This window comes from Aptenodytes forsteri, unplaced genomic scaffold (genome assembly GCF_000699145.1).
Source record: "Aptenodytes forsteri isolate BGI_AS27 unplaced genomic scaffold, ASM69914v1 Scaffold13, whole genome shotgun sequence".
Classification (NCBI taxonomy): Eukaryota; Metazoa; Chordata; class Aves; order Sphenisciformes; family Spheniscidae; genus Aptenodytes; species Aptenodytes forsteri.
Window position 1 is genome coordinate 1422082 of NW_008794543.1, and position 12127 is coordinate 1434208.

At 36.9% G+C, this 12127-nt stretch overlaps 1 protein-coding gene across 1 annotated transcript in view; it reads left to right on the plus strand.

Moving 5' to 3' along the window:
• Positions 1 to 11223, plus strand: part of KLHL2 (kelch like family member 2) — a 60445-nt gene extending 49222 nt beyond the window's left edge. Inside the window, exons 7-14 of the mRNA XM_009272315.1 lie at positions 795 to 944; positions 1834 to 1951; positions 2594 to 2791; positions 3562 to 3663; positions 4610 to 4738; positions 9001 to 9141; positions 9302 to 9445; positions 10103 to 11223. Coding sequence (XP_009270590.1) covers positions 795 to 944; positions 1834 to 1951; positions 2594 to 2791; positions 3562 to 3663; positions 4610 to 4738; positions 9001 to 9141; positions 9302 to 9445; positions 10103 to 10131 — 1011 coding nt within the window. The 3' untranslated portion in view covers positions 10132 to 11223. The remainder of the gene's footprint in view (positions 1 to 794; positions 945 to 1833; positions 1952 to 2593; positions 2792 to 3561; positions 3664 to 4609; positions 4739 to 9000; positions 9142 to 9301; positions 9446 to 10102) is intronic.
• Positions 11224 to 12127: the final 904 nt, after the last annotated feature.

The following is a 12127-nucleotide window of genomic DNA, read 5'->3' on the forward strand; positions in this document are numbered from 1 at the left end:
TGACTACTTGTCGTACCACACTAGTAATTTGAATGATTTAATTCACTGAGGTCAGGTTAGCTTTCATTTGTAATATGATCTTTGATACGAGATCTGTTTTCATAAGTGAATTTTCAACTTCAGAATTGTGTCTACTGTTTAAGTTGAGTAGGAATTAATGACAAAGGAAACATTCCTTTACCTGGTTCAGATATAATACATTTTTAAAAAATTTTATAATCTCATTTTGACTATTTTGGTGTCAGGACAAATATTTAAGATTGAAAATATGATTTCACTATTAACATTGGTTAGTAGGTGTAGTAGTAGATTGGTAGGTGTTTATTTTAGAAATTCTGGTTCTGTGATACGAATTTCCTCTACTTTGTGTGGGTTGGGTTGGTTTTTTGGGTGTTTTGCTGTTGTGGTTTTTTTATTGTTGTGGGGTGGCTTACTAGTTTGTTAAATTAATCTCCACTACTCTCCCCCCCCCACCCCCCCTTAGTGATCTGTATTCTCTATATTTGAAAAGTCAAGAAATGTGCCTGACTGTAAGAAAAGTGATTTACCTTGCCTAACACCGTTTCTTCCACTTACTAACTGAGAATCAACATCTCCTGATTTTTTTTTCTTTTTAGTGACTACACATTGCCATCACATAAATTTGTATCTAACTGTGGTTAAATGGCAATCTAAAAAATCAGATAAATCTGCATTTGTGTGATATAACAGAGGCTTTATTACACTTCAGATTGTGATTTGTGTTTTACTTCCTTAACATGCTCAGACCTTGTTAAACTTCTATTAATAAACAGAGAGTTGAAGAGGAAATACTGGTTAAGAACAGCAGTGCTTGTAAAGATTACCTCATTGAAGCTATGAAGTATCACTTGCTACCAACTGAGCAACGAGCATTGATGAAAAGCACTCGAACAAAATTGAGAACACCTGCTAGCCTTCCAAAAGTAAGACCCTTATTTTTGCAATGTACTTATTTCTTCAAACTCCATTTTAAAAGATTTCATGAGAGCATGACCGTCACTTGGGGTATTCCAGTAAAAATTTTTGTACCAGAATTATTTATCACAAAAATGTAACAAGTGATTAGCTTTATGCTCCATACTACTTATGCTATAGATGTTTTAGTCCCCCACCTACACGCACCACCACCACTACCTCCCCCCCCAGTAAATATTTTTTTGGTAAGTGCTTTGGCATTTGATAAATATACAATTATGGGGAGGTAAGCCTGTTTTTTTAAAAACAATCAAAACAAAACAAAGACTGAAGCTTCTGAGTTGAGACATTTTATTCAATTTTTACCTAAATATTGCCTTTCGTTCATTTTAGGAGAAAACAAAACAAACATTAGATATTCTTCCCAATGAAGTAAAGAAGTTCTCTCATAGTACTATTATGGCAACTGCAATAATGGAATAGGAGATTCCGTTCAGCAGATTTAGCACGTTTCTTTCAAAGGAACCTGATAAGGCTGTTCTGTGATGGATGGTCACAGTTCCATTGAACATCATCGACACTGAATTCTCATACCTGAGGTCAGAGTAGGATGTGCAGATACAGCAGGATCTGCCTTGTTCATGGGAGCTCTACTTAGATTCTAATTGCTTCCGGCTTTTCTTCCTCAGATATTTCCTCTGGACACAATATTTACAAATTGCATGTGTTTTTTAAAAAAATGAATTTTGCTTAACTTGCAAGACTCAAATTTCTTATTTAGGAGAACCATCCTTTAATTATTTCTTGTATAAAAGCTTTATTTTTTAACACTTTTTTGATCTTTCAGGCGCTCTCATATATGCAAATAATGAAAAAATATTATTACCTCCCTTTTAGTTGATGATGGTAGTTGGAGGACAGGCACCAAAGGCAATTCGCAGTGTTGAATGCTATGATTTTAAAGAAGAACGCTGGCATCAGGTGGCTGAATTGCCTTCCAGAAGATGTAGAGCGGGTAAATGATGCCTAATTTTTTGTTGTGGTTGGTAATGCTTCAGAATTTAGGCGTCTGCATAAAGCATCCTGTGTTCTTTGGAACAGTATTTAAGATATTTATCTGAGAAGGGCTAAGCCTTGACTTCAGCCATCATCCTTAAAATTTGAATTACTTGCTAATCTGGAACAATACAAGTTTGATAAGTTGATCTTAATTTGTGCTTTGGTTTGTAATCTCTAGAATAAACTGCTTGATTACCTCCCATAGATACAGATGATAAATTTAAATATTAATGCATTATAATAACGAGTAATTTTACTATTAAAATACCCTGTTGTTATTAAATGAGATGAAGAATGTGAAGACACGACCAACCGATACTAAAAAATCTGAAAATGTGATCTTAAAGCAGCTATCTAAGCAAGGAGAAATTCAGCAAGCATGATATTCAGAAGTGTGAGCTATTAATAACAAAAAGCGTCAGAATTTCTAGTGCTTAATCTGAACGAAGTGTGGCTCTAGGACACTGTCAAAAGCCTGATAGTGTAGTGAGTACTGTAAACTGTGTCAAGTTTCTGCATACTTAGGGCAGTATGGAATAAAATTGATTGACAAAGAGACTTAAAATGCTCATCTTTCCTCCCCGTTTCCCTGCTCTAGGAATGGTGTACATGGGAGGCATGGTTTATGCTGTTGGTGGTTTCAATGGTTCTTTGAGAGTTCGCACAGTAGATTCCTATGATCCGGTGAAGGACCAGTGGACAAGTGTTGCTAATATGCAAGACAGGAGAAGCACACTGGGAGCAGCTGTATTAAATGGCCTTCTTTATGCTGTGGGAGGATTCGACGGGAGTACAGGTATATTTGCCTTTATACACTGCTGATTAGCTTTGACTACTCTTGACATAATAATATCAACTTTGAATGTCTCTTTCCTGGTAGCTGTGATGAAACCAAGCATGAGGGTAGCCTGACATCTTGTGGTGTGGAATGTGCTTTAGTGGTCACACCCTTCTACCTAAACAGTGGACTGCTTGTTCCTGTCTACAAGTTTAGGCTTAATGACTAGTGAATCTTTGACCAACTGAGTATATCCTTTCAGTATTCCTTCTATAGTCAGAGTCCTTTACTCATGGAAGATGTGAGCAGAAAAATTATCTGGCCTCTTTTGTCCTGTTAACATATGAAATATACCCCTGCGTTTTCATGTAGTGTAAATAGGATTACAAATGGCTTTCTCTGACCTGTGGGAAGGCTTTGGACATACACTGTTCATTCTATTCACAGATGCATTAAACCATTTGTGCAGAGGTGATCCTTTTCCTTAACTATTACAGAAGCATATGTAGGAGAGAGCATTGTGACTTTTAATTAAAAAGAAAAAAAAAAATCCAGGGAAGAATGTTTCTGTTCTACAAAAGCTTTTATTAATTTGCCCATTTTCAGACACCAAGAATGGGTTGACTGTAATTGGCTATCTAAAGGACATCAGTTGTGCCTTTTGCACAGTAACTAACAGTCCTTAAAATGAAGTAATTTGAATTTTCAGATATGAAGAATTTTCCGGAAGGTAGGCAGTATGTCGCACCTAGATTTCTAGAGAAAATAATGTTGTATTGTCTTCGTAGGTTTATCATCAGTCGAAGTTTACAACTTAAAGACTAATGAGTGGTTTCATGTGGCTCCAATGAACACGAGAAGAAGTAGTGTTGGCGTAGGTGTTGTTGGAGGTAAGTTGACAAATGATATTAGAAAGAAGAAGGGGGGAAATCCAATCATTTACTCTACTACCTTTTCTCACTTTTGAAAACATACTTCAGATTTATGTTTTTGCTCAACCTTGTAATTCAAATAGAATGATTGTGGTGTTCATGCCACTTGGTTTTGACCAGCTTTTAGCATAGTTGTCTTAAATTTTTTTTCAGAGCTTCTACTGTGCCTGAGGCCAGCTGAGGAAAAGCTCGCTAAGCACGCATGCTCTAGGTTACGCATGTCAGCAAAGCTAGAGAGCCTGATTACTGAAGCGATGACCTTATAAATTGGTCTTTAGTGATGTAGGACTGCAGTATTGTCAACTCTGTTATCTGGCTGACTTTGCTGGTTGCATGCTGGGGATGATCTCAAGGACAGTGCCAGGAAAACTGCTGACTTTCGAGTCAGCTTGGTGGTGAATAGCCTGGATGTTGCTTGCAAAATGCAGACCTGGGCTGGCTCTTGGGTCTTAGAACAGTTTTAGGTGTGTGTTTTAACTGCATGGGAGCCACTGCTGTTTCTGATCTGAAAATGCAGACTGTACAAGTAATTTTCATCTGAATTTTTGATATTTCTAGGAAGCCTATTTGCAAGCTTCCATCGTTGAACATACCCAAATTAGCTTGCTTTTGAACAATTCTTAATTAAAAACAGGATAAAGTACCTTTGTATTTCAGCTAGGCAATTTAAAATCTTTTGACTCGCATTGTTCTTGTTAGATACTGGCTGCCTTTTACATCCTAAAAATGACAAGAACTATATTGTACTGTCTTAAACTATTTACAAAATAGACACTCAGTAACTGATTGACGACAGCTACTGATTAGTAGCTAATTCAGAGAATGACGACTTCCCCTCAGCCTGTGTACCAATATAGTCTGTGTGCATTAGAAATTTGTAGGTTTCTGTTGGTTACCCTTCCAGGTAAACTGTATGCTGTTGGTGGCTACGATGGGGCGTCACGTCAGTGCCTTAGTTCAGTAGAATGCTATGATGCTAATACAAACGAGTGGACCTACGTTGCAGAAATGAGCACTAGACGGAGTGGAGCAGGTGAGTGGACCAGAATCAACTACCCTTGCAAAACAAACAAATTTGTGGTTTTAAAATCTATCTAAAAATGTAAAAGGTAAGCTAAAGTCTGAGTCTAATGGACTAATGTGTTAGTCTTAGATGGCTGATATATTGCAGGTTATAAATACAAAACTGTCCTACAGAGTAAGATTCAGTCTGTTAATAGTAAATATCTTTCCTTGCTTTTTCATACTTTTCATATTCCTCTTCTTCCCATAACTTCTGATGTTTTTAACATACAGACTAATATGCATGGATTGTGACAATCAGTTTAATATCACCTAAATGCTGAAGTGTCAAAATCTCGATGGCCAGGATGAAAAAATGTCATTTCTTCAAAGATGTCTCTTTGCCAGTGTAGGGCTGATTTTTCTAATAGTGTTTTCAGGTTGACTTTACGTGTGAACTATGACTAGATTTTTCACCTCTTTGGAGGACTTGTTCTGCATTCTGATTCACTGCAGGAAATTTTGTCCTTGTTCATTCTTAAGTTTGTATTACTGGTTTCATCCTATTACTTCCACTTACGTACCCTTTGTTTCATCTTCAGTAACTCTTCTCATCACCTGGTGTTTACATCCTTTGGATATGTATAGGCTACTACATGTTATCCTTCCTTATCGTTTAGCCAAGGTATATCCGTTTATTTCTTTATAATCTTAAAAAATCCCTTCTTTATTTTTTCGTGGAATTTTTTTTCCTTCTTGCAATTCTGAGTATGTGTATTTCTCTTTAAAGACATCAAAAGTGCGCTGTGATATTCTGCTTTTGTTTAATGAAATGATGCTTCCACAGCTCCAAATTGAGTTTAGCATTTTCATTATCTATTTATATTATGGACTCAAATCTCATTTACTGTTCACTGTCCTCTATTTGTCTTTTGGTATTTCAGGTTTTTTCCACTCGCAGAAGTTGTTTTATTTCTCTAGATGCGATCCCATGGACTTTTTCAAGTCAAATTGCATGATATTATTTTATGTTTATTTTTTTAGTTGTTTGAGTCACGTTTTTGCCAAGTACTCAATGGTGCTTTTTAGCAACACCTTTCAAATATCTACCGGTGATTGCATTAATGTGCTTCATAATTGGAAGAGATGTTGCTACAAATAAAATTGGATGGACTTCTAGTATGCTCAGTAGATGATTAATAGTTATCCCAACTTTTCATCTTGCCTTCCATTATTTATTAACTCTGAACAGTTCTTAATCTGTATAGATGTTTAAATTAGGTCCAAATTACTTAAAAAGAAATATATAAAAGTATTAAAATCATTACTAAAATTAAGATTTGTGATACTTCCATTATACCATTACAACATCAGCAAGTTGATATGTCTGTTATTGCTAAAAGTAATGTTTTGATTGTGTTTCTAAACTAAAACTATGATGTTAATGAAGGAAACATGATACACTATATCTCAAGGAAACAGTTGTCTTGTGAAAATTCTAGTTACTCAGTCTGTGCATCTTGGAAGTAAATTCTGGATTAAAAACTGGCCAGAGTTGCAGTAAGGGTAGTGTTAAATACTCCTGTCTAATATTGGCTAATTTTGAGGAAAATATTTATATAAAATGGGCAAATTACAAGTATCATTATAAAGACAAATAGTGTTGGTGGGTTGTGACAAAGCTTCATTTTGCAATCTGCCCGCACACCCATTTTATCTCAGCGTTATTTTTTTTAAATATTCTGTTTTTGCAAACTATCGTTGTGCTTGTAGCCTATTTATATGCTACATATTTTCAGATTTTTTTTTAAATGTTGAATTACTTCTACGACTCTGAAATTTAGTGCCTTAGATACACTAACTACTGGGATCTTTCTGCCCATCTCCTTCCTCCCCTTGTCCCAGAGTTCAGGACCGTGTTTGTTTACTCAACACTGCTGCCTTTTACCTTGTCCTCTGATTAAAAAAAATAAATTGCAGAGGAAAAGTAAATGTAGCCAGTTATTTCAGATTCATATAATTGAGTAAAATAATCAACATTCTTCTGTGCCACTCTGTTAAATACATGGAAAATTATATTTGTGTGTGTGGGAGGAGTGGGTGGTAATGTGAAAATCGTGACTACGGATCGAGCTTGGCTCTAGTGGCCAAATATCCAAACCCACCAGAACTGTTTCAACTGGCGATCAGTCCTGGTGGTGTTATGGGTGCTAACTAAAGAGTGTTTTGTTCCTGTATTAAACCTTTGGATCTCTGGTCATCTCAAGGAACTTAAGCCCATCTCTTCTGTTCCTACTGCTTCGGCTTCAGAGGTTAACCCTCAGTTACTCTTCTTTAGTACCAACTGCTTCTCAGTTGATCAATACGGGGACAGATCTGTTTCCAGCAACATACTGGGATGAGGAACTTCAGATCCAGATATAGGCCATTTGGGAGGGATGAGAGATATAAGACAGGGTCCTGAAAAATGGGCAGGAAAGAAAAATAACAAAGAAAGGAGAACTCAGAAGACGGCAACAAGAGGATGCAGACGGAAGGAGCAAGAAATAAGGTAGGACTTGGAAACTGGGTGTGGGATTAAGGGAAAATGAAGTGCCAAAGAGGAACGGAGGACATTATTATTAAAAATAAGGAGCTATCAAAGAAAAAATGGCAATGTGGCAGAGGGAAAACTCTACACACTGAATAGGAAGGTCAGTAACTATACAGAATGCCTGGGTGGGGGCATTTATATCACATCACATATTTAAACTAAAAATCTTAGCCCTCCTTCTAGCTCTGTAATGTTTAATGCTACGAAAGATGAGTGTTGTATTATCCTGCCTAATAAAGTGTGATCAGAGTGGGAGAAAGAAAAGCTGTCACTATACTGTGACATGATAGCTAGAAATAATAGCAATAAAAGAGGAATTAAATTAACTGGGAAGGATATTGGGAGAAGTTAGTAGTGAATATCACTGATAAAGCATTAAATAGCATGATTCATAAAGCAGTGTCCTATTAAGAAGCTATTTTTCAGATTTGCAGTGCCGATTAACTCTTCCATGTCTCCTTCCCCTCTTCCTTTAATTATTAAAACCTGTCTTTTTAATAAGAAAATATAGTTATTTCAGCAGGAGTCGTTTCTCTCCCCATATAGGAATGGCTCTCTAAACTCTTACATAAATATTAGTGATATGTTTTCAAAGATATTTCAGCTGGCTATTAAGGTCTTGGTTCTTTGGGTTTTTTTACCCCAGCATTTTTTTTTTCTCTGAAGGACTTAATGGATCTTTTGCACTCATACTTGCTGTTTCCCTTTATTAAAGATTTTAAGCTGTGCCTTTTCCATGGAACCCTTTAAGAACTATATTTTCAAATCTATATCTCAGCTTTGAGTTTCATAATCTTAAATGTGACATACATTAGGTTTCCCAATGTACTTTCATAGTAGTGTTTTTTGTTGTCTTTATTGTCCATCACTCACAAGTTTTAATGCAAAACCCCCCCCCTTTCTTAAATCTACTATGTTTGGGTTTAATAGTGCATTATAAAGTGAGGAATAAACAGGCTTTCCTGCCTGCTTCCCCTGTTACCATCTTTTCAATATGTGCAGCCTGATTAGCCAGTAGACATAGACTAGCTTTATTTATTCCTTTATTCCAAGCTTACCGATTGATAAACTTTTGTTGTAAAGGAGACCCTTTAATATTCTTTTGGATATTTTGATAACTGAAGCTTGGTTCAAGGAACCTTGGTGTTCTCCAAATCCCGGAGGAGGAAGGTGCTCACTCTGTTTACTTTGATTTCATAGATAGGCTTACAAGGTATTCCAACACTTCAGTGGAAACATCCCTATTGTATAATGTCTATCCATTCAGCTTTTATCCTCCGTACTGCAGTTTTTACTTTCTAAAAATTCACTTAACGCTTTATCATCTTGTCAGATTTCTGTTATGCTGGCTGAGCATGCCGTCTCATTTACTGTCACTTCTAATTAGTCCTAAATTTCAACAATGCTCATTTTCCTGCACATCATTTTTCGTCCAGAATTTTCTAAATCTTCTGTTGCAGAACAGCCCGAGTCTTTGTATGCTGCAATATGGTAGATGGGCATGCAAGACATTTTATCAGTGTCTTGCTGTAGTTACCGTCTTTTTGCTTTAATGCATCCTGACCCAAGTGTTTTCCGAAGTAGTTCCTAACATTGACTGGATGAAGGATTTGTCTTAGTGGACATAGTATTTGTTGTTTCTCCTTTGTATCAGTCAAACCATTCTCTGGTTAATTTTGAGTATTTTCATATGTTCACAGGTGTTGGTGTGTTAAACAATTTATTGTATGCAGTAGGTGGTCATGATGGTCCTTTGGTAAGAAAAAGTGTTGAAGTGTTTGATCCTGTCGCCAGTACATGGAAGCAGGTTGCAGACATGAACATGTGCAGAAGGAATGCAGGTATATGCAACAATTACTCTAAAACAGTGGTAATATTTAGTGTAAATGGCATGTTCCTGGATTTCTGCTGCTTTCATGATGTCGCAGAATAGAAACCATGCTTTTATGGGGTGAACAAGCCAATTGCGGATTTTCATATTGGTTTCCTGTCTCCTTTTAGGTGTTTGTGCTGTAAATGGTCTCTTGTATGTAGTTGGAGGAGATGATGGTTCCTGTAATTTATCAACAGTGGAATATTATAATCCAACAACTGATAAATGGACAGTTGTGTCATCTTGTATGAGTACAGGAAGAAGCTATGCAGGTAATGCGTATATTTTTTTTTAACAGACTTTTTATAGTGTAACAGCTAGGATAAGAAACTTGACAAAGCACCCAAACAAGGTCCTATCTAAGGTAAAACCTAAGATACCAGAATGGGTATGAAGAATCTGATGGTATGTTTTGAATGATGATTTCAAACAATTATTCACTACAAGGAAAAAAATGGTATTAAAGTGTACTCAAGAGGGATTTAGCACATAAGTGGCAAGTCAGAAAGATGATTCTGGTATGATCAGTCCTTTTAACAAGAGATTTGTGTCAGTCTATGGGGGTCCAATTCTGAAGTTCTTTGGGATTTGATAATTAGAAAACAAGAGTTGTTTCAGGAATCTTTTCCTTCAATAATTGCAGTTTCTCAAATGAGTTATTTAAGTGAATGTTAAGGATATATTTCACTGATAACAAAATTAAACTTAAGTATTTGCAAATTTTTTTCAAGTCAAACTTTCAGAACTTTGCACTGATTCAGACAACTTTGTCAGAGGGAAATTAAGGAAAATATGAACACTGATGCTGGTGCACAGTTTTCTGATGTTATACTAATTGCAAGGTATTATATTAAAACCTGATTTTCATATTCTTGATTTTTTTTTTTAAATACTACCTACAGATTTATGCCTTTTTTTCCTCACTCTAGGTGTTACAGTTATTGACAAACCATTATGATCAGTAAAGGGATTTTCAACTTGATCATGCACTAGAAGCAGTCTTCAACAAGTGTATTTGAAGTGACTGAGTATCTAAGCACTTCTCTACTTGTAGCTGCACCTTGAGTCACAGTGGAAGATGTGACTGTCTACAATTACAGATGACAGATGATGAAGATTACTCTAGGTAGAAGCAATGCGTAGGATTATTCTGCAGTTGAGCAGAAGCTGATTGAATTTTTGAAGTCTAGTGGACCATTTCTTTTCTACTGCAAGGTCTATAAAAAAAAAAAGCCACTTTCATAAGGACTGACTTATGTCAGTCATGGCTGAAACGGATTGTCAGTGAAGAATGGTGTGTATTCTGGTGAAAGTAAATTTTTGTCTTATTTTTTCCAGAGACTAATAAATATATTTAAAGAAATGAACCGTCAGTCTTCATAGTAGGTATTGAATCCCACCTCAGTAATTCAAGCTGGCATGGGGTAAATGTTTCCTTTTATAAAACTTTTGTTACATAACTATAATATGTGCATATGTTTGTGTGAGCCTAAGTTGCTTTCTATTGAAATACTTCAAAACCTAATTTTACTATTTATAATTTGGCACAATACTTTGAATATGCCAGTACTATGTTGTAAAACAGAGTTGTATTTTTTGATATGTAACAATGCTTAACACTACTAATTCCCACTGAAGGAGAGATCAGAGATGGTATAACACTTCTTGAACAGGTGTAATTTCAAGATCTTTTTAATAAAAATGTTGTCTGTACTTACGATTTTTTTTTTTCTGTTCAATTTTGGTCACGTTTAGATGTTACTTCTTTCTTACCTTTTTATCCAAAAGGTGATTTGGCATGAAAATAACTGAAAATTTATAATGAATGTATGAAACTGCGTTGAACTTGCATGGTACTAAGGCCTATTTATGCGTGTAACCTTAGCTTCTATTAGCTAATATCTGAATATACTGTATGTGGCCATGCTTATAAAGCAGCTCATTTTTATTCGTTCTTGGATGGCCGCCTTTTAACATGACCAAAGTTATTGTCATATTTGAGACATTTTCTTCAAATAAAAGTTTGTATATTGTTTCCTAATGCTAACAAGTCGCTTAAAACTTTGTTTCTCAATACAAGTCTCAACTCAAATAATCTTGACATCAGTGAAGAGAGGGTTGGGGGTTTTTTGCGGGGGCAGGGGGGGAAGCTGGTGTTCTAGACCTGAATGCAAGAAAATTGAAAAGAATTATTAAGGTTTAGGAACTGGTCATGTAAACACTGCTGGTTTGCTGCAGGTTTGTTTCTGGAAGCTTTGATTTTCAGTTAGTTTTACTGGAACTTAGAGGTAGCTGCTACCTTAACTATTTCAGCTGTGAAATTAATATGATGGTTGAGAATAACGTAAATTTTTTTTGGCAAAGGTGGAAATTAAATGCATGATTGCATTTTACTGTTGATATTGTATGATGCATTGTGTGTTTGGGTAGTGGGTTTCACTAGAAACACTTCATTTGAATTGTACATTTGTATTATTTGTAGAATTTTACCTGCACGATACCAAACTCAATGAATTGGGGTCCTGGTCTATTGCTACCGTGACATACCCTTGTATTTCAACCTTATTTACAAGCCTGTGGGTAGGCACACGGCCACCACCCCCTCCCCTGCCGCCGCAGGCAGCGCTGTAACGGCCGAGGTTGCCTGCACAAACCTTGTGCCGCTCCTCCCCAAAAAAGAGCGGAGAACGAGTCAGACCGCAGCCCCACCGTGCCGTGCTGCTCTTGTAGAAGAGCCAACGCCGCTTTAAACGGAGCGTCAGGAGCAGCGCGGATGGACGTAACGGGCAGCTCCTCTGGGGAACGATCGTTTCCCTCCTACCGGCCGCCCCCGCCCCGCCAGCCGCGCTCGGACTCCCCTCCTCCCCCTGCGATTGTGTTTCTCGGCAGCTTCTGCAGCCGGTCACGCCCGGGTCGGCCGTGTGGAGGAGACAGGCGGAGGGTGCCGGGGCGGG